At 40.7% G+C, this 27,829-nt stretch overlaps 1 protein-coding gene, 1 non-coding gene and 1 pseudogene across 2 annotated transcripts in view; 2 read left to right on the top strand and 1 right to left on the bottom strand.

Moving 5' to 3' along the window:
• LOC142849913 (cytochrome P450 3A11-like) overlaps window positions 1-1,636 on the bottom strand; it is a 33,318-nt gene extending 31,682 nt beyond the window's left edge. The window contains exons 1-2 of the mRNA XM_075972768.1: window positions 1,469-1,636; window positions 402-495 (exon numbers count right to left, since the gene is read on the bottom strand). Coding sequence (XP_075828883.1) covers window positions 402-495; window positions 1,469-1,539 — 165 coding nt within the window. The 5' untranslated portion in view covers window positions 1,540-1,636. The remainder of the gene's footprint in view (window positions 1-401; window positions 496-1,468) is intronic.
• Window positions 1,637-14,322: 12,686 nt separating this feature from the next.
• LOC142849972 (cyclin-dependent kinases regulatory subunit 1 pseudogene) lies at window positions 14,323-14,559 on the top strand (annotated as a pseudogene).
• A 3,155-nt stretch (window positions 14,560-17,714) lies between these two features.
• Window positions 17,715-17,821, top strand: LOC142842753 (U6 spliceosomal RNA). Its single transcript, XR_012909434.1, has one exon. It is a non-coding gene; the product is annotated as a U6 spliceosomal RNA (small nuclear RNA).
• Window positions 17,822-27,829: the final 10,008 nt, after the last annotated feature.

The following is a 27,829-nucleotide window of genomic DNA, read 5'->3' as shown; positions in this document are numbered from 1 at the left end:
GAGGACAAGACAAGGGATCCCTGGAGCAAGCTGAGTAGCTAAACTAGTCAAGTCAGAGAGAACTAGGTTTGTGAGAGACCCTGCCTCAAAGTATAAAGTGAAGAGCAATCAAGAAGACATCCAGTACCAACCTGTGGTCTCTACATGCACACAATAACCATGCATAGGTCCCTGCACGCATTTGGGCACTCATGTACCTGCAAGTACAGGCATACACACTATAAACACACACACAAACATTTGATAGTCTTAAGTTGGCAATAGAGCCCTAAAGAATCACTGAACATTCTCTAGTACTATGAGAACACACAGTATGAGGGCCTGAAATCACACTATCATTTCCTATCAAGGAGCATTTAACAAAACTAAACCATTTTTGTCCATCAAGAATCAACAATTACCTCATAGTAATTCATCAGAGTTCCTAAAAATGGCAGAGGTTTGGGTCCAGGAATTCCCTGTTTCTTAAAAACATCATGGTTACGGGTCCCGTATCTATAGAGAGAAACAGAAAGTCTTGTGACCACAAAGGTAGCAGAGAGGAGATAAACATGACCAAAGCCAAATCATGAAACATACCAACAACTTGGCTGTCCCTTCAGTTCCCAGAGCTTAGGTGCCGGGTGAGGTCCAGTGTGCATGGCAGCCCATGGTTTGTATATGCTCCTACTGAGTTCTGGTGGCTCCAGGTGTAACCTGAAAGTCACTCAGGTCATACCAAGAGTAAATCTGATCAGAAAGCCCCTTCACCTCAGCAAGAGGGAGTTGAAACTGTGTATGTGTGCACAGCAGATCTGCATAACATAAACATGAACTTTAATAGTTAGTGTCACTTGGGCTTTAGTACAGTGATAGAGTGCTTGACTAGCACATATAGGCTCTGGTTTGAGACCTCTTTCTGCCTAAAATAAAAATGCAAAATGAACACAATTATTTCATCTCAGGCTTTCAAGATGACTGCACAGGGAAAGGGATTGACTTCCAAGTTTGACAACCTTAGTCTGACCCACAGGATCCTCATAATAGGAAAGATAAGACTCCGCAAAGTTTTCTTGTAACACAAACACACACACCCAAATACACAGACACACACCCCCCCCCCACACACACACAGACACACACACACACCTGTCTCACGTGCTTCTTCTATTCCCATTAAATAAAATCATGCAATTTCAAAGTTTTTTACAAGAGTTAATTTTAACTTCCGTTATCACGTTTCATAATTGTATTCTGGTGCCTGTGGAAGGCATTACGTCTCCTGGAACAGTAGTTACAGATGATGTGAGCCAGCAGGATTCTAGCCTGGGTCAAATAGAAGAGCAATCATTGCTCTTAACCACTGAGCCATCTCTCCAGTCCCTGCTTTCCTTGTCACTTTTGACCTTGCACTCAATACCAGAATACAGGTCTGAATACAGCCCCAAACCGAGGACAAGGTGGAAGAGGAACTTTGGTGGTGACTCACCGGTATAGGAGCACCAGGCTGATTACCAGGAGGACCCAGGTTTCCAGGGAGAGAATTGAAGTCAGGTCCATCGTTGCTTGGTGTCAGCAATGAGCCCTCTGTGTTCTCCCTCCAGCTGTGTGTTACCTTTTTCAAGGCTTCTCTTCCACTAATGGTGCTGAAGTGTGCCAGGCCTGGAATGTTTATACTCTGGGAAGATGTGGTCCAGGTGTGCATGGCCGGGACTTTGGTCTCTTGGATAGATCATGAAGTTCATCACAGCCTATTTTGACCTTCTGTGAGTTAACATTCTGTGTGTAGTCAATACACAGTGTTGTCATTTCAGGAATACCAAAGGTTATTTTTTAATCAAAAATTCAAGCAAATTTATTGGTGTGAAATGCCCTTTCACCAAGGATGGCTTATGTCAAAAACACATGAAATAAAGTCAAAATTGTTCTATCAGTGTACAGATCTTTACAGAATGTCTTTCTCCTTCCCTGTAAGATACTTCATTATTTTTTCAGAACTCAACTTAAAAAAAAAATAGTCTCTTTGAATCTGCCCTCACCTGTGCCCCTAAGAAATAAAACCACTTCTCCTGAGGTATGTCTCCTTCACATGCATCTCCTTCCCTCCAGCCCAGCACCGAGGGTCTTCCCGTACAGCACCCTTACTAGATTGTGAGAATATTCTGAGTAGCAATGGTCATTCTGACCTGTCAACTTAAGTTGGGAGAGGTGCTGGGTTGAGAAGGTTCCAATTATGTGTTAAAATGTCTTTGATTAGTTTCTAGTAAATGTTAGGAGACCCTTTTTTGATTGAGGATAATGTTCTAAAACTCACTGACTGTGTAGCTCGTTTAACCACATAGAACCACATGTAAAGCAGTGGAAATTATACTGTAAATGGATAAATCATGCAGTGTACGAACATGTGTGTATTCATATTCTGATGAATTGCTTAAATCTTATGTATTTCTTAAAAGTTTTATTTTTATTTGAGACCAGCAATGTTTGTTTGTTTGAGAAAAAGAAAATCCAGGAGTAGTGGTAAGAATCAGCTGGGAGAGTGACAGCTCTGCAGTCACAAAGCAATGACTCCATCCCCAGCACCACGTAATTGTTGGTGCACTCAGTAATCCCAAAACTGAGGGAGTAGAGGCAGGGGGATCACAAGTTCAAAGAGGAAATTCAAAGCTACATAAGGAGTTTGAATCCCGCCTGGGGCATATGAGACCCTGTCTTGGGGAACAAAAACCACCAACAAAACCAAATTCTTAGACTCCTTCAATATACCAAAATTCATTACCTGCTGCTCCATGCTAGTGGTCATTATGAGATGATAAAGACCTTACCACTTCCTGCTGAACTGTTTGTAATGATTGGTGCACCCACACACTGAGACAATGGGGATGTTCTATCGGGAACTCACCAAGGCCAGCTGGCCTGGGTCTGAAAAAGCATGGGATAAATCCGGACTAGCTGAACATAGAGGACAATGAGGAATACTGAGAACTCAAGAACAATCGCAGTGGGTTTTTGATCCTACTGCACGTACTGGCTTTGGGGGAGCCTAGGCAGTTTGGATACTCACCTTAGGAGACCTGGATAGAGGTGGGCGGTCCTTGGGCTTCCCACAGGTCAGGGAACCCTGATTGCTCTTCGAGCAGATGAGGGAGGGTGACTTGATCGGGGGAGGGGGAGGGAAATGGGAGGCGGTTGCGGGGAGGAGGCAGAAATCCTTAATAAATAAATAAATTAAAAAAAAAAGAGACAAGCCAAGCCAACTCCCTTCCTGCTTGTAGCCTCAGAGCCCCACTTTCTCTTCTTCCTGTCCCCTCTCTTGGAGAGGCAGCCTCTCTCTCCCTTCCCCTTTTTCCTTCCCCTCCATAATCCACCTAATAAATGTCTAACTTTACTCTGTATGGTATGTTTATCTGTCTCTCTTGCCCAACTGCTGCAGTCACATGGAGACCTGCCACGTGGTCTCTAGTGCCATCCTTGCTTGGGACTGGACGCTTTTGGGACCCCAGAGGCTTGCAGGAAACCCATCTGCATGGTGTGCCTGTCTGTCTGCCTGCTGGGAGCCGATTTGAATAGCTGCCATTACAAGATGGCATTTGGCCCCAGCCTCGCTTGATAGATAACTCCATATTAGGGTTACAGATCTTCCACCGGAAAACAGGGTGAGTTGTTGTGATCTAGCTGCCCACACTTCCCCTGACCGGCAGGGGAACATCCTGGTCTGTAATTGACAAGGATGCTCCCCTGCTTTCTTTCCTGCCGGTGGGTCTCCAGAACAAAGTATCAAAAGTTGCTAGGCAGACTCCCTATATAAGCAGCTATAGTTCAGAGCCCCTTGCCCCTTGCTTTCTGCTCTCCCTACAACCAAGAGGCTCCAATAAAGCGTGATTTGAGAAGAATCCTCGTCTGGTGGCTGTTCCTTCCTGCTGATCAGGAAGCTCGCCGCAACCAAGAGGCTCCAATAAAGCGTGATTTGAGAAGAATCCTCGTCTGGTGGCTGTTCCTTCCTGCTGATCAGGAAGCTCGCCGCAACCAAGAGGCTCCAATAAAGCGTGATTTGAGAAGAATCCTCGTCTGGTGGCTGTTCCTTCCTGCTGGTCAGGGAGCTCGCCGCATCTGCCCCTTGCCCATCTCCACCCACATGGCTAGCCAGCTGCTGGGGATGTCCAGGGGACCAGCAACCTTTGTTTTTTGACCTGCTGCTGGTCTCGACCCTGCAGCAAGCTGCCGGGACCCGCAGCAAATCCATAATATTGTTGACACCTAACAGGTCCTTGGTGAGAGGGAGGCATTGTAGCATTTGTGTGCTAGCGCACTGGTGAGTGCTGAGTCCACAGGCTCTAATGGACAGTTCTAAACCCATGGTCACACAGATGGCACTAGTTAAAGCCTGTAGGACACAGAAGAAATCATGAATATGGGAAAGAGATTTTAGGGAGGAAGTAAGATTGACAAGGTTGGGAGGGAAATAAGTGAGAGTGGAGAAAATTATCCAGAATTCATTATATACAGGTTGTCAGACAACAAAATTTATTAAGTAAAAATAAGTGCAGGACTCTGGGTTGGGGATGTAGCTCAGTTGAGAGGGTTCTTGCCTAGTACTCAGAAAGCCCAAGGCTGGATCACCAATATCACCGAACATGGCCGGGTGGTGGTTCTAATCCCTGCCCTCCAAAGGTAGAGACAGCAAGATCAGAAGTTCAAGACCATTCTTGGCTACTTAGCAAGTCCGAGGCTAACCTGGACTACAGTGATAGGTCCTGTATTAAAAAAAGCTCATGGGCCTCCAATAAGGATATCAATGTTGTGCCCAGATTACGACCCCCAGAGAGACCACCAGAAACCACAGAAGACAAGACTGTAAAAAGCAAGGTTTTTACTGCAAGGTATCTCAGAATCTGTCTCCAACACCCAGTCTCAGCGAGGTAGAGAGGAGTTAAGAGTTTCTTTGTTGGGTTTCCTGGTTTTTTTTTCTGTTTGTTTTTTTTGATTTGTAAGACAGGGTTTCTCCGTAGCTTTTGGTTCCTGTCCTGGAACTAGCTCTTGTAGACCAGGCTGGCCTCGAACTCCACCTGCCTCTGCCTCCCGAGTGCTGGGGTTTGCTTTTTAAAGGCAAAAATCACAAGCAGCCTTTCTGGATGGTGGTGGTGGGGTTGGCATGGGTGTAAGGGCTTTGCTTTGTCTCCTATCCTGTTTAGTCAGTTTGTTCTTTGTTTTCAGAGCAAGTCACCCTGCCCCTGAGTCAGGCCATCTTTATCAGCTGCGTGGCTGGGCGTCCTTGTGCTTTCCAACTTCCAAGGCCATTATCTTACTGGGAACAAGAAGTTAGTCTGCACTTTCTGATTTTAAAACATTCTGGTAGGAAATTCCTTCTTGTCCCTTTAAGAATAAGGTATGAGGGTCTCACATCAGTAGAAAGAGACTCCAGGTTTTTCAATATACAACACTATATACAGCATTTTTAATAGTTGTATATTTTAATATACAGTATCACATTAACATGTTCTTTTTCTTTATTATTGATTTAAAAAATTATTTTTTATTTTTATATACCTACTCCACTTTCTCCTTCTGCCTTCCAGCCTCCCCTTCCCATTTTTATCATCTCTTCAGGTGGGGTAAAGCTTTTCTTGGGGAGTCAATAAAGTCTGGCATACTAGGATTTGACAGGATCAAGCCCCTTCCTCCGTTTCAAGGCTGATCAAGGTATCCCACCCAAGGGAATGGGCTCCAAAAAGCCAGTTCATGCACCTGGCATAGGTCCTGGTGCCACTGCTAGCTCCCCCTTAACATATCAAGTCACATAACTGTGACCCACATTCAGAGTACCTAGTTCAGTCCTGTGCAGGTCCCCCAGTCAGTCTATAGTCTGAGAGCTCCCACTAGCTTAATTCAGCTGTATCTGTGGTTTTCCCCATCATGCTCCTGACCCCTTTGTTCATATGATCCCTCCTCTGCCTCTTCAAATGATCTCCATGAACCCAGCCCTGCTGAAAAAAAAGTACATGGTCCTTTAATAAGGAAATCAGTAGAGAGAGACTCCAGATTTTTAAATATACAGTATTATATGCAGTATATACAGTATTTTTAAATATATTTACATGTATATTTTAGCATGCACTATTTTATCTACATGTTCTCTATATAATTTCATTCTGTGGATGTAAACAAACAAATGCTGCTGGGGATGTAGCTCAGTAGAGCATATGAGTAGCATGCATGATGTCCTAGATTCAATCCCCTTTAGCAGGGGAAAAAATTCCAAATCCACTAAGTTGAGGCAGCATTGGTAAAACTTTGGGTGGGTGAGACGGCTTAGCTGGTAAAGGTGCTTGCTGCCAAATTCTGATGACCTGAGGTTGTCCCTGTGGGAATAGAGAATCAACTCCTGCAGGATGTCTTCTGACCTCCCCGTCCTGCATGCCATAACAGTCAGAAACACGAAGAAAGAACAAATAATATAAAAAATTAAAATAACGTCAAAACCATGTACTCTGTTATTTTCCCTGTACAGAAAAACCATGTACATGGGTTATATACCTGTCTAACACACTGACCATGTGATGACTGTTGGCATGGATTCCAAGTGCTCTGGTCATGTCCTGTGATGAGAAGGGCAGATGGCTGGAAATGGGCCTAAGGCTTCATACTTCCTGGAGAAGTTACTGACACCCAGTTCTTTTTCATTACTCTGGTCCTATTTATCACTCAGGATCTCCCAGGTGTTCCAACTCAATCAGGCTCCAAGAGCTCCTGATTGTAGGATGGAGCACTAAGAAGGAAGGATTTTACAGAATTCACCAACCATTGTGGCTTTGTGGTCTAAAGATTACATTATTTTATCAACTGGGGTGAAGAGTGTGGAAGATCACTCAACCACAAGTGCATGCACACATATGCACCCTATGCCAAGAAAGCTTACATCAGACAATGATATCTAAAGTTTACTGTTCTATGTACTTTGCCCACATTAATTGATAGCATCCATTTATCAAACCCGTGAGTATTGCTCTATGACAAGTGAGCAAACTATGTCCAAATGATCAATATTCATCTCAGGTTAGGTAATTAATCTCTAATACAACAAGGATCCAAGAGATCATGTGGCTGCAAAGCTCACAGTCTCCATCTTTTTTATTAGCAATTTTGAAGAAAAAAAAATGCATCATCACCCTTACTCTCTTTCCTCCCATTCCTTCACTCCATGTCAATATTATGATCTCTTTGTAATTATTGTGATTATACATATATAAGCATAAATATATAAAAACAACATGCTGAGTCCATTTAATGTGGCTTGTTTGCATGGTTTCAGGGCTGACCACTCTGTACCCTACAATCAATTAAGAGACCCATCCCTAGGGAAGACTAATTCTCCCTCTCTCAGCAGTTATTAATTGCCTATAGGTCATCATCTAGGGGTGAGGTCTTGTGAGATTCCCCTCTTTGTATTAGCATGTCTATTAGTGATGCCAGTGTTCAGATCTTGTTAAGATAACTATATTTTTTTATTTCACGGGTGTTACTAACTACCATTTCTAGGAGACACCATCTTATGGTAGACTTCCTGGTACTTTGACTCATACACACACACACACACACACACACAGAAACACACACATTCTCACACACTCATAGTCATGCCTACATTCTCATGCATGCAGGCACACCCAGTGCACAGAACATATGCTCACTCAATACACACAGTCACACACACTGTGTCTCTCTCACATTCAAACACTAAGAATGATTTATTAAATAATAAAAAGTTATGTCTTCCCAGCAGTTCTGTAAATAAATCTAATAGTGAACAACTATGTGTGTTTACAATTAAACTGTTATATCTCATCAACCTAACAAAGTATCCTTTAAAAATATAAAGAAAACATTCTTTTTCTACTTTCTTGTGAATTTTATACACGAGTATTGAATTGAGATCAATTTTATCTTACTCTCTCCTCCCTCCAAGTCCTCCAATTACCCATCCCCTCTCAACTTCATGACTTAATCACACTAAGTTCACTTAGTGTTGCTCATGTGTACATCAGTTTAGGGATGATCACTGTCAGGAGTGTCGACTCACAACCCACAAGCCACACGCAGCCAAGAGTAACACTGAATTCAGCCCCCAAATTCATGAACTTATTCGAGGCATTGTAAGTTTGAGGTTTGAGAAATAATACAATTTCTTGTAACTCAATTTTTGGTTTGAAGGCATGACTTTTGTAGATGACAATGTTGTCACACAATGCCAAAAAGCTGAACTCAAATGCAGTATTTGAGACTTTTACCATTAGAATATCCAGCTTTTTTCTCTGGACCTCTCCCACCGGCAACTTTCAAAACCAAACCATCATTTTAACAGAAACTCTCTCAGTTGGCTTTTTTCTGTCAAAGTTTGGCTCATTTCGCAAGTCCAACGTGTCATGCCAGAGTTTCCAGGAGGCAAAGTTTAAAAACCAATAACTTAAATAAACATTTGTTCTACCTCCCTAATCTGCTTGAACTCAACTAATATCAAGGCAGCAAGGGACAGGGGAAATGAGTGTATCCAAAAGGTCATTTGTCCAGGATGAATTGAGTTCTTAAGTTAAAGCTCTAGACTATTAACTAGGACAAGGGCTCTCTTGGTAATTAGCACATAGAAATAATCCACCATAGAAAGTCAGAAAACTCCAATCACTTGTTATATTTTCTTTAAACTACATTTTCTTGCTTATTGGAGAGTCATGCCATGGTGGATATGGAGGTCAGGAGTCAATGTTGAGGAGCATGTGATCCCCAGGGACAGATCAAGTCTCTATGTTTGGAAGCAATTGTCTTTACCACTGAGCCACATCACCACCTACACACTTCTTAAATACAACATAATTATGCAACAACATTGCTGTCTAAATTGGGGTTTCTATTGCTGTGCAGAGACATCACGAGCATGGCAACTCTTAGAAAGGAAAATCATGTAAGTGTGGTGGCTTCCATTTTCAGAGATTTAGTCCCTTATCGTCATGGTGCCACATGGTGGTGTTCAGGCAGTCATAGTGCTGGAAACGGAGCTAAGATTTCTCCGTTTCGATTTGTAGACACCAAGAAAGTATCTGTCTTAGTAAGTGTGGCTTGAGCATATTTGAGACTTCAAATCCCACCTCTACAGTGACAGACTTCCTCCAACAAAATCCCACCTACTCCAACAAGGCTACATCTTCTGATACCCTTCTTTTGAGATTATGGGGGCCAATTACTCTGAAGCTACCACAGCTTTATAAGTTTCAATTTGGCACAGCCCAGAGTCAAATGAGGAAGCACTCTCAGTAAAGACATTGTCCAGGTCACACTGGCCTATGGGTACGTCTTGGGAGATTGTCATTTTAATTAATGTAATAGAGTTCAACCAGTTTTGGGAGCATCATTCCCCAGACAGATGATCCTGTGCTGTATGAGAAAACTAAGTTTGAGTCTGAGCCCTCCAGCAAGCAACATTCCTCTATGGCTTCTCCTGAAGTTCCTGCTTGAGTTCCTGCCCTGAATTTCTTCAGTGATGGTCAGTAGCCTATAAGCATAAATAAAAGTTGTTTCTTCCCAAAGTTGCTTTTGTTCAGATTGCTTTATTACAATAATGGAAAGGAAGCCAGAATGATAACCCAGAATAGCATAAGACTCACTCTGTAGTCAAGGCTGCTCTCAAACTTGTGGTCCTCTTCCTCAGCCTCTCATATTCTGGCATTATAGCCTATAGTCACCTCACCTAAATTACATCCACTTTGCATTCAACTGTACAGGAAGCCCAAGGAAACAAGTGGTTATGGTGTCTGCTGCCCACAGTGACTTTTCCAGGGGTTCTTCCCAGCCTATATCAAGTTCCGGCACTATAGTCTTATCTTGCAGTTCTCTCTAGAACCTGAGCCTCTTCTGTTTGTCCAAATTGAGTCTTCACTTGCCCTGCGCTTGGACTCATCTGTGGGGATATACAGTAAGATGACATGTGAACAAGGCCAGCACCAAGAGAGCCACCAGGTCAGACAAGGCGGTATAAGCCTTTAATCTTTCCTCAAGGCCCAGTAATACCACTTTTGGGCATATATCCAAAGGATGCTCAACCGTGCCACAAGGACATGTGTTCAACTATGTTCACAAGAGCATTCTTTGTCATAGCCAGAACCTGGAAACACCCGAAATGCCCCTTGACCAAAGAATGGATAAGGAAAATGTGGTACATTTATACAATGTCAGAAAACAACAACAACAACATCTTGAATTTTGCAGGCAAATGGATGGAGCTAGAAATCATCATTTTGAGTGAGGTAACTCAGACACAGAAAGACAATTATCACACATACTCACTCATAAGTGGTTTTTCAACATAAAGCAAATAAAACCAGCCCACAAATCACTATGCCAGAGAATTAATACATAGATCTAACCTATATGGGAAGTAGGAAATGACAAGATCTCCTGAGTCAATTTGGTGTATGAGGACCTTGGGGGAGGGTTTAAAGGGATGGGAGAGGCAAGGAGGGGAACAGAGAAAAATGTAGCTCTCAATAAAAATAAAAAAATAATAAAAAAGATGACTAGTAGAAAATGCACTCTGATTTATCTACATAAGATTGTGAGAAAACATGATAGAGAAAAGTCTATCTTTACTGTGTGACTGCATAATCTTCAACATAGTTAAAAAGCTCAAAGAAAAGGGGGAGATGTATTGGAAATCTGGTAGTCATTGTATCTAGGGAAAGCATTAGATAAGCACGAGAATGAAAAGTTGTTTCTCACTGTATGTAGGGTAATGACCAAATGTTTCAGTTGTTTGTTCAAGGTGTCTAGACCTTAAAAAATTATAATAGAGAAAGGTGAATTTTTTATGTTTTCTAGAGTTGTTGACATTACTTTAGTCACAAGACTATCCTGGCATATTGGGGCCTGGATTTATTGGGAACTGCAAACAGTACACAATAAGGACTGGGTAGGGATGTGATGTTTTCTTACAGAGAATATTTTAAATAGATCAAAGGGGCTTTGGTATGAGAACTTGTTGTACTCCAAATACAACCTTTGTGTATAATGGTAAATATGCTACTGAACAGAGAGCCAAGGTTCAGTTCACAGAAACTGTCCTCCCTGCTGCCAAAGAACTTAAAAATTAATCTCTTAAGTGACTCTCTTCATTTGAATGTCCTGCACAATACAAAACACTTTACAACATTTCCCAAAGACATCATAATTAGAAGTAACAAATGGAATTTTTAAGTCTAGATGTGTATATATGGGAGTTGCTTACCATTTTTATGATTTTTTTCATATTTAAAATACTGAAAGGGAATGGAGAGATGGACCACAATTAAGAGCATACATTGTTCTTGCAGAGGACCTGAGTTTGGTTCCTATCACCCACACTGGATAACACTCAACCAACTGTAACTCCAACTCCAACGGGATCCAATACCTTTGGGCCCCATAATCATCAGCACTCATGTGGACACACACACACACACACACAAACACACACACACACACACACACGCACATATACAAAATAAAAGTACTAAAAATAGATGTTCAAAAATAAAATGTTGGGTTGGAGAGATGGCTCAGCAGTTAAGAATACTGGTAGCTCTTTCAGAGGATCCGGGTTTTATTCCTAGCGCCCACATGGCAGTTCACACTGGTCTGTAACTCCAGTTCCTGGGCTTCTGACCCTCTCACACAAACATACACATGCAGCCAAAACATCAATGGACATAAAGTAAAAATAAATATTTTATTTTGAGCCTAGCCTTTAACAGAAGAGCCGTCGCTCTACTCCACTATTTTATTTTTAAACAGGATCCATCTTTCTGCTGCATACAAGAAACACACCTCAAACTCTAAGGCAGACATTACCTCAGAGTAAAGAGTTGGGAAAAGATTTTCCAGTCAAATGGACCTAAGAAACAAGTTGGTGTAGCTATGCTAGTATCTCATGAAATAGACTTTAAACTAAAATCAGTCAAAATGATAGAGAAGAACACTTTATGCTCATCACAGCAAAAATTCACCAAGATGAATATCCAATTCTAAACATCTATGCCCTAAATACAAAAGCACCCAGATATGTAAAAGAAGCATTACTAAAGCCTAAATCAAATCCCACACACTCATAGTAGGAGACTTCAACACCCCACTCTCATCAATGGACATGTCTGTCAGATACCAACTTTACAGAGAAATAAGAGAATAAATATTTTGACTGAAACAGATTTAATAGACATCTATGGAACATTTCATTCAAACACAAAAGAATATACTTTCTTCTCAGCACCTTATGGAACCTTCCTTAAAACTGACCACACACATGGTCATAAAGCAAACATCAACAGATACAAAAAAATTGGAAAAAACCCCTGTATCTCATCAGAGTCAACAACACTAATTGCAGAAAGCCTACAGACTCATGGAAAATAAACAATGCTCAACTGAATCACCCTGGTGTCAAGGAAGAAATTAGGAAAGAAATTAAAAACTTCCTAAATTTCAACAGGAAAGAGTGCACAACATACCCAAATCTCTGGGATACCATGAAAGCAATGTTAAGAGGAAAGTTCACAGCATTAAGTGCCTACATAAAAAAAATGGAGAAAGCTCACATTAGTGACTTAACAGCACACCGAAGGGTTTAAAAAACAAAAAGAAGCATATTCATGCAAGCAGAGTAGATGACAGGAAATTATCAAATTGAGGACTGAAATAAATAAAATAGAAACAAAGAAAGCAATACAAAGAATCAATGAAGCAAAGAGTTGGTTCTTTGAGAAAATCAACAAGATAGGCAAGCCCTTATACAAACTAACCAGAAGGCAGAGAGAGAATATCCAAATGAACAAAATAAAAAATAAAGAAATAACAACAGACACTGAGGAAATGCAAAGAATCATTAGGTCATATTTTAAAAACCGATATTCTACAAAATTGAATAATCTGAAAGAAACGGACAATTTCCTGGTGAGTTACTACATACCACAACTAAATCAAAACCAGATAAACAACTGAAATAGACCTATAACCTCTAAGGTAATAGAAGCAATCATCAAAGTTCTCCCAACCAAAAAACAAACAAACAAACAAAATACCCAGGGCTAGATGATTGCAGTGTAGAATTCTACCAGAACGTCCAAGAAGAGCTAATACTTATACTCCTCAATGTGTTCAACACAATAAAAACAAAAGGAACATTGTCAAACTCTTTATATGAAGCTACAGTTACCCTGATACCAAAACCACATAAAGCCTTAACTAGGAAAGAAAATTACAGACCATCACCCTCGTGAACATTGATGCAAAAATACTCAATATAATATTGGCAAACCAAATCCAAGGACACATTAAAAACCACCTACCATAATTAAGTTGGCCTCATCTCAGATGCAGGGATGGTTCAACATGTGAATATCTGTCAATATAATCCACCATGTAAATAGGCTGAAAGAAAAAGAACTTGTGATCATGTCACTAGATGCTGAAAAGCCTTTGCCAAAATCCTACACCCCTTTCTGATAAAGGTCTTGAAGATATAAGGACCATATTCAAACAAAATAAAAGTAATATACAGCAAGCTAACTGATGGAGGAAAGTCATTGGCTAATAAAGAAACTGCCTCGGCCCATTTTGATAGGCCATCCCTTAGGTGGGTGGAGAAGGCAGAACAGAATGCTGGGAGCAAGAGGAAGTGAGCTCAGACTCGATAGCTCTCCTCTCTGGGGCAGACGAGATGAAGCTCCGACGCAGGATGGACAGAGGCTAGAATCTTCCCGGTAAGCGCACCTCGGTGCTACACACATTAATAGAAATGGGCCAGGCAGTGTTTAAAAGATTACAGTTTGTGTGCTGTTATTTCAGAGCATAAGCTAGCCAGGCATCTGGGAGCTGGGTGGCAGGAATGCAGCCCGCAGCTCTTACTACAGCTAACATTAAACTAAATGCAAAGAACTCAAAGCAATTATACTAAAACTCTTCCCATTACCCCTCACCCTCTCACCTTCATGACTTCATGACTTCTTCCTGCTAAGTCAACTTATTGTTGCTCCTGTGTACATCAGTTTAGGGATGATCACTTTCAGGTGTGCTAGCTCATAGACCACAAGCCACACACAGTCAGAGTAACTCTGAATTCAGTCCCCCAATCATAAACTTTTTCAAAACTTTGAAGTTTGGGGTTTGGGGAAAAATACGATTTCTTGTAACTCAATTTTTGGTTTGAAGGCATGGATTTTTTAGATGACTATGTTGTCAAACAATGTCAAAAAGTCTGACTTGGAGCTGCTGGAGGTTGTCTGGATGCCAGCAGAAAGGGGCTGAGCATCCCTAAGCAGAACAGTCATGTTGCACAAACAAATTTACTATTCAGACAAATAAGAGGAGGCATTCGAGTACCGGCATGTTATGTTGCCCAGGGGCATAGTCAAGCTGGTCCCTAAAACCCATTGGATGTCTGAATCTGAATGGAGAAATCTTGGTGTTCAGCAGAGTCAGGGATGGGTCCATTACATGATCCATGAACCAGAACCTCACATCTTACTGTTCTGGTGGCCACTACCCAAGAAGCGAAAAAAATGAAGCTAGCAAGGACACAGCTGTCCTTGCTTCCTACCATCTTTCTGATGGTGTGATTATGTTGCTTTCTTATTTCTCACTTTGATATTTAAAGGATGCTTGTTCAATATACTGTTTGAAGTGCTGAGCCCGCTTTGCTTCTTGAGTTGAGCCACCAATGCCACAACCCTGTCAGATGAATGTGACTTCAAAGCCCCAGTGTTCTCTGTATCTAGCAGGCCATATTAACCAGCTCTCAAAAGCATGTGAAACCAGATCATGGCAGTTACAGAACAGTGGGAATTTGCTGTTGTGGTTTTTACTATTGGGTGTTGCATTTATGGTGACTTATAGGTTTATATTTCAGTATTATGGAAACCCTCCATTTTATCTGATAAATATCTTCCATGTTACAAGCCTTGATTAAAGCAAGTTTTTATAATTTAAAGCTGTTGTTATAAGATTATCCTGTCTCCATGTTATTGTGTGCCCCCTCTATTCCTTCTGAGCCCTACTGCAACCAAGGTGATACTATGGAATCATTCTGGTTCTGTGCCTTTTGGGTGGGTGGTGAAACATGGGTCTTTGCAAAAAGGAACTTTACTTGGATGTTGTAATAACAAATTTATAATCTATTTTAATTGGACTTATTGTAAAATATTTGTTGAGGGTCTGGAGAGATGGCTCAACATTTAAGAGCATTGGCTGCTCTTCCAAAGGCCCCAGATTCAATTCCCAGAACCCTCATGGCAGCTCACAACTGTCTTTTATCCCAGTTCCAGGGGATCTGACACCCTCATACAGATATACATGCTGGCAAATCACAAGACACATTAAATAACTAATTCTTTAAAAAAAAGTTGGACTCAAATGCATATTTGACACTTTTACCATTAACACATCCAGCTTGTTTCTCTGGATCTCTTCCACCCAGAAACTTTTCAAAACTGACCCATCATTTTAACAGAAAGTCTCTCAGTTGACCTTTCAGTCAAAGCTTGTCTTTATTTCACAAGTCCATTGTGTCATGCCAGAGTAATCAGGAGGCAAAGTTCGAAAATCACTGAAGAAAATAAACATTTGCTCTACCTCCTTATTCTGCTTGAACTCAACTAATACCAAGGCAGCCAGGGGCAGGGGAAATGAGTGTATCCAGAAGGTCATTTGCCCAGGATGAATTGGCTTCATGAGTTAAAGCTCTAGACCATTAACAGAGACAAGGGCTCTCTTGCTAATTAGCAAACAGAAATTATCCACCATAGAAAGTCAGAAAACTCCAATCACTTGTTATATTTTCTTAAAACTACATTTACTTGTTTATTGGAGAGTCATGCCATGGTGCATGTGGAGGTCAGAAGTCAATGTTGAGGAGTTATTTCTTGACTTTCACCATGTGATTCCCAGGAACAAATCAAGTCCCTAAGTGTGGAAGCACTAGTCTTTACCCTTGATCCACATCACCACCTCCACACTTTTTTAATATAACAAAATTATGCATTAGAGTAGTACTCTAATGTGTATATATTCTATACTTTCTTTATCCATTCTTTCATTGAGGGGCATCTAGGTTGTTTTGAGGTTCTGGCTATTACAAATAATGCTGCTATGAACATAGTTAAACAAATGCTTTTGTAGTATGATTGAGCCTTTTTTGGAAAGGATGGACTCATATAGCTATTGATTTAAAAGATTATTTTTTACTATACCTTTATGAGAAAAAGACAGAGAAAAATTTGCATTCATGGTACCTCCTTATAATAGTTTTCAGCTTGCTATGAGATACCAATGGAAGATTCTCCAACAGAGAAGGTTAAATAGCCACACCCTGTGCCAATATGTTGTACTGCAGCCTTTGGAAATGATGCAAAAGCTATTCCCTCAATCTATAGTTTCCCATTATATGGATGACATATTACTAACTGATTCAAATATAGATACTTTAGAAAGATTGTTTATAGATGTAAAGAATATTTTGCCTTGTTTGAGATTACAAATTACTCCTTAAAAGATATGAAAAGGAGATTCTATTAATTATGTAGGATATAGAAAATGTTGACAAAAAATCAGACCCTCAAAGGTGCAAACAAGGAGAGAACAATTGCAGACTCTTAATGACTTTTGAAGATTGCTAGTAGAAATTTACTATTTAATATCTGGCTTACTATTGGGGTGAAAATGATGAGCTGAGTAATTTACAATTCTTAGTTAAGGGAGCCACCTTAGGGCTGGCAAGAGACTTGAACCTAGAGTGGCTCCCAGGAGACCAAGCCGAGGTCCCCAGTTAGTTCCTTGGGCAGATAAGGATAAGGAACCTGAAACGACCCTATCCTATAGCAATACTGACGAATATCTTGCATATCACCATAGAACCTTCATCTGGTGATGGATGGAGATAGAGACAGAGACCCACACTGGAGCACTGGACTGAGCTCCCAAGATTCCAATGAGGAGCAGAAGGAGGTAGAACATGAGCAAGGAAGTCAGGACCATGAGGGGTGCACCCACCCATTGACACAGTGGGGCTGATCTTGGGAGTTCACCAAGGCCAGCTGGACTGACTGAAAAAGCATGGGATAAAACTGGACTCTCTGAACATGGCGAACAATGAGGGCTGATGAGAATCCTAGGACAATGGCACGGGGTTTTGATCCTACGTAATGTGCTGGCTTTGTGGGAGCCCAGCCGGTTTGGATGTTCACCTTCCTAGATATGGACAGAGCGGGGAGGACCTGGATCTTACCACAGGGCAGGGAACCCTGACTGCTCTTTGGACTGGAGAGGGAGGGGGAGAGGAGTGGGGGAGGGGGAGAAGGGTGGGAGGAGGGGGAGGGAAATGGGACGGTGGGAGGAGGGGGAAACTTTTTTTTCCTTTTCTCAATAAAAAAAAATAAAATAAAAAAAACCTTAGATGGGAACCAGGACTTAAATATTCCAAGAGAATTATCAGCCAAAGCCGAGAGAAATTGGTGGAAAAAAATTACAAGATGTACATCTGGAATATTTGAATCCAGAGTTTTATTACATTCTGATTATTTTACTCACTAGGCATATTATTTATGGAATATTAATGCAGAAAAAACACATTATCTTCGAATAAATTTTTTTTACCACATAAACTGAGTAAAGAGTTAGAAACTCATTTGGCAGAGGTCTCTGAATTATTATAAAAGGAAAATACAGTGCTCGCTTTGGCAGCACATATCCTAAAACTGTAACGATACAGAGAAGATTAGCATGGCCCCTGGGCAAGGATGGCATACAAATTCGTGAAGCGTTCCCTATTTTTATCCAACATTCTGCTTTTTACAATAAACACACCTCAGCCACAAAGACAGACATTACCTCAGAGTAAAGGGTTGGGAAAAGTTTTTTCAATCAAATGGACCTAAGAAACAAGCGGGTTTGGCTATAGTAATATATAACAAAATTGACTTCAAAATAAAATCAATCATAAGAGATGGAGAAGGACACTTTATACTCATAACAGGAACAATTCATCAGGATGAAGTCTCAATCCTGAATATCTATGCCAATAATATAAAAGCACACACATATGAAAAAGAAACATTGCTAGAACCCAAGGCACACATCAAACCCCACACACTAATAGTAGGAGACTTCAGCACTCCTCTCTCACCAATGGACAGATCAACCACACAGAAACTTAACAGAGAAATAAGAGAACTAACAGAGGTAATGAATCACATGGACTTAACAGACATCTATAAAACATTCCACCCAAATAGAAAAGAATATACTTTCTTCTCAGCATCTCATGGAACCTTCTTGAAAATTGATCATATACTCGGTAACAACACAAATATCCACAGATACAAAAAATTGTAGTAACCACCTGTGTGTTATTGTATCAGCATGGAATAAAGTTAGAATTTAACAACAATTCTACCCCCAGAAAGAGTACAAACTCATGGAAAGTGAACAGTCATCTACTGAACCACCCCTGGGTCAAGGAAAAAATAAAGAAAGAAATTAAATTCTGCCTTGAATTCAATGAAAATAAAGACACAACATACCCAAATTTATGGGACACTATGAAAGCAGTGCTAAGCAGAAAGTTCATAGAACTAAGTGTCCACATCAAAAAAAAAAAAAAACAAAAACAAAAACAAAGAAATCTCACACTAGAGACTTAACAGCACAGCTGAAATCTCTAGAAAAAAATAAGCAGACTCACCCAGGAGGAGTAGAAGACTGTAAATAATCAAACTGAGGGCTGAAATCAATAAGATAGAAACACAGAACACAATCCAAAGAATCAATGAAACAAAGAGCTGGTTCTTTGAGAAAATCAACAAGATTGACAAGCCCCTATCCAAACTAATCAAAAGGCAGAGAGAGAACATCCAAACTCACAAGATCAGAAATGAAAAGCGGGACATAACAACAGACACTGAGGAAATTCAGAGAATCATTAGGTCTTACTACAAAAGCCTGTATGCCACAAAGTTGGAAAATGTAAGAGAAATGGACATTTTTTAGATAAATACCATATACCAAAGTTAAATCAAGACCAGGTGAGCAATCTAAATAGACCTATAAGTCGCGAGGAAATAGAAGCTGTCATAAAAAAACCTCCAACCGATCACCCAGGCCAGCCTGTCTGGGCACTGGGTCCGAATCCTCGGGGCACCCAAGCAGGCGAGAGTTCCTTTGTTTCTATGGCCTGCCTGCACCAAGCAGGGTAGGCGCTTTGTTTGCGAGTTGCCCAACCAGCACGGAGGCCTGATCTCTCGGCACCAGGAGAGCCAGCGTTGGGGACAGCCAACATTGGGGAGAGCCAGCGTTGGGTAGAGCAAGGAGACCTGATGCGGTAAAAGAAGATCCATAAGGGAGCATTTGGAAGAAGAGATGGGCAGATGCCAAGGCAAGAATTTGCCCAACAAGCTGAAAAGCAACATGAAGCCAACAGAAACTAGCGACCTCACAACGGGAGGACATAAACACCTTAATCAAGAAGAAGTAGAAAAGATTGACTTCATGAAAGTGATTGACGCCCTTAAACAGCATGTAAAAAACGCCCTTATAGAAATGGATGAGAAATATAACAGAAAGTTTGAAGAATTGAATAAATCAGTGAATGATACCCTAGAAAACCAAGGAAAAACAACCAAACAGATAATGGAATCAGTTCAAGGCTTGAAAACTGAATTGGAGGCAAAGAAGAAAACACAAACAGAAGGCCGGCTGGACATGGAAAATTTAAGTAAACAAACAGAGTCTACAGAAACAAGCATAACCAACAGAATACAAGAGATAAAAGAAAGACTCTCAGATTCTGAAGATACCATAGAGAAAATAAACACTATGATCAAAGAAAACAGCAAGACCAACAAACTCTCATCACAAAACATTCAGGAAATATGGAACACAATAAAAAGACCAAACCTAAGAATAATAGGAGTAGAAGAAGGAGAAGAAGTGCAGCTCAATGGTCCAGAAAATACATTAAATAAAATTATAGAAGAAAACTTTCCCAACCTAAAGAAAGATATACCTAAAAGGTTCAAGAAGCATACAGAACACCGAATAGGTTGGATCAAAAATAAAACCTCCCCTCGCCATATAATTATCAAAACACAAAGCATACAGAATAAGGAAAGAATATTAAGAGTTGCAAAGGAAAAAGGCCAAGTTACCTATAAAGGTAAACCTATCAGACTTACACCTGACTTCTCCATGGAAACCATGAAAGCCAGAAGGTCCTGGATAGATGTACTGCAGAAACTGAGAGACCATGGATGCAAGCCCAGACTACTATACCCAGCCAAGCTTTCGTTCACTATAAATGGAGAAAATAAAAATTTCCAGGATAAAAACAAATTTAAACAATACGCAGCCAAAAATCCAGCCTTACAGAAAGTAATAGAAGGAAAATCACTAACCAAGGAGTCCAACAATGACCACAATAACTCAGACATCTAGAGACCCTTCACCAACACAAATCAAAGAAGGGAAATACACAAACTCTACGACTAAAAAAGTGACCAGAGTTAACAACCACTGGTCATTAATATCACTTAATCTCAATGGGCTCAACTCACCTATAAAAACCCACAGGCTAAGAGATTGGATAAGAAAACAGGATCCAACATTCTGCTGTTTACAAGAAACACACCTCAACCACAAAGACAGGCACCTACTCAGAGTAAAGGGTTGGGAAAAGGCTTATCAAGCAAATGGACCTAAGAAACAAGAAGGTGTGGCCATACTAATCTCTAACAAAGTTGACTTCAAACTTAAATCAATCAGAAGAGGTGAAGAGGGGCATTTTATACTCATAATAGGAACAGTTCATCAGGATGAAGTCTCAATCCTGACCATCTATGCCCCTAATATAAAAGCACCCACGTACATAAAAGAAACATTGCTAAATCTCAAGGCAGCCATCAAACCGCACACACTAATAGTAGGAGACTTCAACACTCCTCTCTCACCAATGGACAGGTCAATCAGACAGAAACCTAACAGAGAAATAAGAGAATTAATGGAGGTAATGAAGCAAATCGGCTTAACAGACATCTCTAGAACATTTCACCCAAATAGGAAAGAATATACCTTCTTCTCTACAGCTCATGGAACCTTCTCAAAAATCGACCACATAGTTGGTAACAAAGCAAACATCCACAGTTACAAAAATATATTAGTAACCACCTGTGTCTTATCAGATCACCATGGATTAAAGTTAGATTCAACAACAATGCTACCCCCAGAAAGCCTACAAATTCATGGAAACTGAACAGTCAACTACTGAACCATACCTGGATTAAGGAAGAAATAAAGAAAGAAATTAAAGTCTTCCTGGAATTCAATGAAAATAAAGAAACTACATACTCAAACTCATGGGACACTATGAAATCAGTCCTAAGAGGAAAGTTCATAGCACTAAGTGCCCACTTAAAGAAAACAGAGTAAGCTCATATTGGAGACTTAACAGCCCACCTGAAAGCTCTTGAAAAAAAAGAAGCAGACTCACCTAGGAGGAGTAGGAGACTGGATATAATCAAACTGAGGGCTGAAATCAATAAAATAGAAACACAGAAAACAATCCAAAGAATCAATGAAACAAAAAGCTGGTTCCTGGAGAAAATCAACAAGATTGACAAACCCCTATCCAAACCAATCAAACAGCAGAGAGAGAATTTGCAAATTAATAAGATCAGAAATGAAAAGGGGGACATAACCACAGACACAGAGAAAATTCAGAGAATCATTAGATCTTACTACAAAAGCCTATATGCCACAAAACTGGAAAAGTGAAGGAAATAGACACTTTTTTAGATAAATACCATATATTTAAGTTAAACCAGGACCAGGTGAACAATCTAAATATACCTGTTAGTCGCGAAGAATTAGAAGTGGTTATCAAAACCTCCCTACCAAAAAAAGCCCAGGACTAGATGGTTTCAATGCGGAATACTAGCAGAACTTCCAAGAAGACCTAATACCTATACTCCTAATGTATTTCACAATATAGAAGCAAAAGAGGCATTGCCAAATTCCTTTTATGAAGCTACAGTTACTCTGATACCGAAACCGCAGAAAGACTCAACCAAGAAAGAGAATTATAGACCAATCTCACTCATGAACATCGATGCAAAAATCCTCAACAAAATACTGGGAAACCGAATCCAAGAACACATTAGAAAAATTATCCATTATGATCAAGTAGGCTTTATCCCAGGGATGCAGGGCTGGTTCAACATATGAAAATCTATCAATGTAATCCATCATATAAATAAACTGAAAGAAAGAAATCATATGATCATTTCATTAGATGCTGAAAAAGCATTTGACAAAATTCAACATCCCTTTATGATAAATATATATGGAATCATATAGAAGATCCAAATTTTAACCCATAAACCTATGAACACCTCATTTTTGATAAGGAGCCAAAAGTATACAATGGTAGAAAGAAAGCATCTTCAACAAATGGTGCTGGCATAACTGGATGTCAACCTGTAGAAGAATGAAAATAGACCTATATCTATCACCATGCACAAAACTCAAGTCCAAATGGATTAAAGACCTCACTATCAGTCAGAACACATTGAACCTGATAGAAGAGAAACTGGGAAGTACCCTACAACAGATGGGCACAGGCGATCGCTTCCTATGTATAACCCCAGCAGCACAAACATTAAGGGCAACATTGAATAAATGGGACCTACTGAAAGTGAGAAGCTTCTGTAAAGCAAAGGACACTGTCACCAAGACAAAAAGGCAACCTACTGACTGGGAGAAGATCTTCACCAACCCCGCAACTGACAAAGGTTTGATCTCCACAATATATAGAGAACTCAGGAAACTAGACTTTAAAATGCTAATTAATCCAAGTAAAAAAATGGGGCACTGATCTGAACAGAGAATTCTCAGCAGAGGAAGTTCAAATGGCCAAAAGACACTTAAGGTCATGCTCAACCTCCTTAGCGATCAGGGAAATGCAAATCAAAACAACTTTGGGATATCATCTTACACCTGTCAGAATGGCTAAAATAAAAAACTCCAATGATAGCCTTTGCTGGAGAGGCTGTGGAGGAAGGGGTACCCTCATCCATTGCTGGTGGGAATGCAATCTTGTGCAACCACTATGGAAATCAGTGTTTCGGTTTCTCAGGAAATTCGGGATCAACCTACCCCAGGACCCAGCAATACCACTCCTGGGAATATACCCAAGAGATGCCCTATCATATGACAAGAGCATTTGTTCAACTATGTTCATAGCAGTATTATTTGTAATAGCCAGAACCTGGAAACAACCTAGATGCCCTTCAATGGAAGAATGGATGAAGAAAGTATGGAATATCTACACATTAGAGTACTACGCTGCGGTAAAAAAACAATGACTTTTCGAATTTTGCATGCAAATGATTGGAAATAAAAAACACCATCCTGAGTGAGGTAACCCAGATCCAAAAAGATGAATATGGGATGTACTCACTCATAATTGGTTTCTAGCCATAAATAAGGGTCACGGAGTCTACAATTGGTGATCCTAAAGAAGATAAGTCAGAAGGTGAACCAAAGGAAAAACATATAGTTATCCTCCTGGCTATGGGAAGTAGACAAAATTGCCGGGGAGAAAATTGGGATCTTGGGGGTGGGGTGGGATGGGGGTAAGAGGAGATGGGGAGAGAAAAGGGAGAAGGGGAGGATGGGGGGAATTTGGGGAAAAAGGAGGATTGGGATAAAGGAAGGTTGGATAGGAGGGCACGGAAGCACAATTCTTAGTTAAGGGAGCCACCTTAGGGCTGGCAAGAGACTTGAACCTAGAGTGGCTCCCAGGAGCCCAAGCCGAGGTCCCCAGTTAGTTCCTTGGGCAGCTGAGGATAGGGAACCTGAAATGACCCTAGCCTATAGCAATACTGACGAATATCTTGCATATCATCATAGAACCTTCATCTGGTGATGGATGGAGATAGAGACAGAGACCCACACTGGAGCACTGGACTGAGCTCCCAAGGTCCCAATGAGGAGCAGAAGGAGGGAGAACATGAGCAAAGAAGTTGGGACCTCGAGGGGTGCACCCACCCACTGAGACAGTGGGGCTGATCTATTGGGAGCTCACCAAGGCCAGTTGGACTGTGACTGAAAAAGCATGGGATAAAACTGGACTCTCTGAACATGGCGAACAATGAGGGCTGATGAGAATCCTAGGACAATGGCACGGGGTTTTGATCCTACGTAATGTGCTGGCTTTGTGGGTGCCTAGCCAGTTTGGATGTTCACCTTCCTAGATATGGACAGAGGGGGGAGGACCTGGGTCTTACCACAGGGCAGGGAACCCTGACTGCTCTTTGGACTGGAGAGGGAGGGGGAGAGGAGTGGGGGGAGGGGGAGAAAGGTGGGAGGAGGGGAAGGGAAATTGGAGGCTGGAAGGAGGTGGAAACTTGTTTTTTTTTCCTTTTCTCAATAAAAAAAAAAAACTTCCAACCACAAAAAGCCCAGAACTGAGGGGGACTTTAGCCAATCGTTTGCTGTATAATGTGTGTCCCTCTGGGGGTCCCAAATAGCCTATAAAGACATCGATTGCACTTGTTTTTTCTCTTCGTTTTCCTTTGCTCCTGAATCGCTGGAAACCTGGTTTTGTAAGTTCCTCTTTTTTCCTTTATTAAAGCTGAATATTTGATATTAAGGCTAGTCTGGTTAATTCTAACTGCCGATCCATCACGCCCCTTCACAGGACCAGATGGTTTTAATGCAGAATTCTACCAGGACTTCCAAGAAGAGCTGATACCTATACTCCTTAATGTGTTTAACATAATAGAAACAAAAGAGTCATTGCCAAACTATTTTTATGAAGCTACAGTTACCCTGATACAAAAACCACACAAAGACTCAACCATGAAAGAGAATTACAGTCCAATCCCACTCATGAACATGAATGCAAAAATTCTTAATACTGGCAAATCTAATCCAAGAACACATAAAAAAATCATCCATTATGATCAAGTAGGCTTCATCCCGGAGATGCAGGGCTGGTTTAACATATGAAAATCTATCAATGTAATCCATAATATAAATAAACTGAAAGAAAAAACCATATGATCATTTCATTAGATGCTGAAAAAGCATTTGATAAAATTCTACACCACCTTATGATAAAGATCTTGGAGAGGTTAGGGATACAAGGATCATACCTAAATATACTAAAAGCAATATACAGCAAGCCAACAGCTATCATCAAATTAAATGGAGAGAAACTCAAAGCCATTCCACTAAAATGAGGAACAAGACAAGGCTGTCCACTCTCTCCATATCGCTTCAATTAGTGCTTTAATTTCTAGCAATAGCAATAAGACAATATAAGGAGATCAAGGGGACTCGAATTGGAAAGGAAGAAGTCAAACTTTTGTTATTTACAGATGACATGAATGTGGAGGAAGGGGCACCCTCATCCATTGCTGGTGAAAATGCAATCTTGTGCAACCACCGTGGAAATCAGTGTTTCGGTTTCTCAGGAATTCGGGATCAACCTACCCCTGGACCCAGCAATACCACTCTTGGGAATATACCCAAGAGATGCCCTATCATATGACAAAAACATTTGTTCAACTATGTTCATAGCAGTATTATTTGTAATAGCCAGAACCTGGAAACAACCTAGATGCCCTTCAATGGAAGAATGGATGAAGAAAGTATGGAGTATCTACACATTAGAGTACTACGCTGCGGTAAAAAACAATGACTTCTCGAAGTGTACATAACTCATCCCCAAAAGTCTACCAAAGAACTCCTACAGCTGATGTGGCAGGATACAAGTTCAACTCAAAAAAATTAGTTGCCCTCCTATACACAAAGGGTAAAGATGCAGAGAGGGAAATCAGAAAAACTTCACCTTTCACGATAGCCACAAATAGCATTAAGTATCTTGGGGTAACTCTAAACAAGGAAGTGAAAGATCTATTTGACAACAACTTTTAGTCTTTGAAGAAAGATTGAAGAGCATACCAGAAAATGGAGGGACCTTCTATGCTCTTGGATGGGTAGGATCAACATATTAAAAATAGCAATTCTACCAAAGGCAATCTATAAATTCAACGCAATTTCCATCAAAATCCCATCAAAATTCTTCACAGACCTTGAGAGAACAATAATCAACTTTATATGGAAAAAGCGAAAAAAACCTAGGATAGCCAAAACAATGCTATACAATAAAGAAACTTCCGGAGGCATTACCATCCTTGACTTCAAACTCTATTACAGATCTACAGTAATGAAAACAGCTTGTCATAAAAACAGAGAAGTCGACCAGTGGAATTATATAGAGACCTGGTTATTAACCAACAAACCCATGAACACCTGATTTTTGACAAAGGAGCTAAAAGTATACAATGGAAGAAAGCAAGCATCTTCAACAAATGGTGCTGGTATAACTGGATGTCAACCTGTAGAAGAATGAAAATAGATCCATATCTATCACCATGTACAAAATGCAAGTCCAAATGGATTAAAGACCTTAATATAAATCTGACCACACTGAACCTGATAGAAGAGGAAGTGGGAAGTAGACTGCACCACATGGGCACAGGAGACCACTTCCTACATATAACCCCAGTAGCACAGACAATAAGGGCAACAATGAATAAATGGGACCTCCTGACCCTAAGAAGCTTCTGTAAAGCGAAGGACATTGTCATTAAGATATAAAGGCATCCTACTGAATGGGTGGAGATCTTCACCAATCCTGCATCAGACAAAAGCCTGATCTCCAAAATATATAAATAACTTAAGAAATTGGACTTTAAAATTCTAATTAACCCAATTAAAAAGGGGGAAGTGAACTGAACAGAGAATTCTCAACAGAAGAATTTCAAATGGCCAAGGGACACTTAAAGTCATGCCTCAATTCTTTACTCTCCTCAGATTGGCTTCAAGTCCCCACATACCCTATCATTTGCCTTCCAACGTGGATTTAAACTCCACACCTCCTGGAATCCATGGGCCCGGACTCTCTCTGCCTGCTTGGTTTGATTTTTTCTTTCTTTTTTTTTTTTGGTTTGATTTTTTCTGAGATTTTTATTTTTATTTTTCCATTCAAATATTTACACTTTCTCCCCTCCTCCTAATCCCCTCCCCCTCCCCCATACTGCTCTTCCCTCTCCCTCACTGCTTGAGAAATGGCAGGGAACCCTGCCCTGTGGGAAGTCCAAGACCCTCCCCACTACATCCAGGCCTAGGAAGGTGTGCATCCATAAAAGGACAGTATGTCTGAGCTGTTTTTAATCCTTCCTTGCAGCGTCACACTTAGGCAGAGCAAGTCAGAGTGCAAGCATAAGCATTTGCTGACTGCTGCTAACCCCTTGGGGGCAAAAACTCCCTGTAAAGTTTCTGCACAAATAGATACACTGTTTGAAATCCTCACCGCAACTGTGTGGAGCGCTGCCACAGTGACATTTCCAGCTTGACCTTCTGTCCCAGCCTAGGACGCTGGGTGCGCAGTAGTCCGCTCTTGCAGAGGCTGTGTCACAACCCAGTGTGGAGCAGCAGCGTGTGTTCCCGTGTGTTCCCAGGGCAGGCTGTGCTGTTTATCAGCCACTAGAAGCTCCCTGGGTTTTTGTGCCCTGTGCCTGGATTCTGGGTTTTCTCCCTCTGTCTACTAAATCTAACCTCTCAAGTGACTCATTTTTCCCCAGTTTTTAAATAAATATCAGGGCAGATTTTTTTTTGTTTTTTTTCTTTGTATCTTTTTTCTTTTTATTGTTTATTTATTAGCATGTGGAGGTCAGAGAAATTACTGTAGTCAGTTCTTCCCTTCCACTTTGTGAGTTTA

Source organism: Microtus pennsylvanicus, chromosome 1 (genome assembly GCF_037038515.1).
Source record: "Microtus pennsylvanicus isolate mMicPen1 chromosome 1, mMicPen1.hap1, whole genome shotgun sequence".
In the NCBI taxonomy this organism is placed as follows: Eukaryota; Metazoa; Chordata; class Mammalia; order Rodentia; family Cricetidae; genus Microtus; species Microtus pennsylvanicus.
This window is presented reverse-complemented; position numbering and strand designations above follow the sequence as displayed.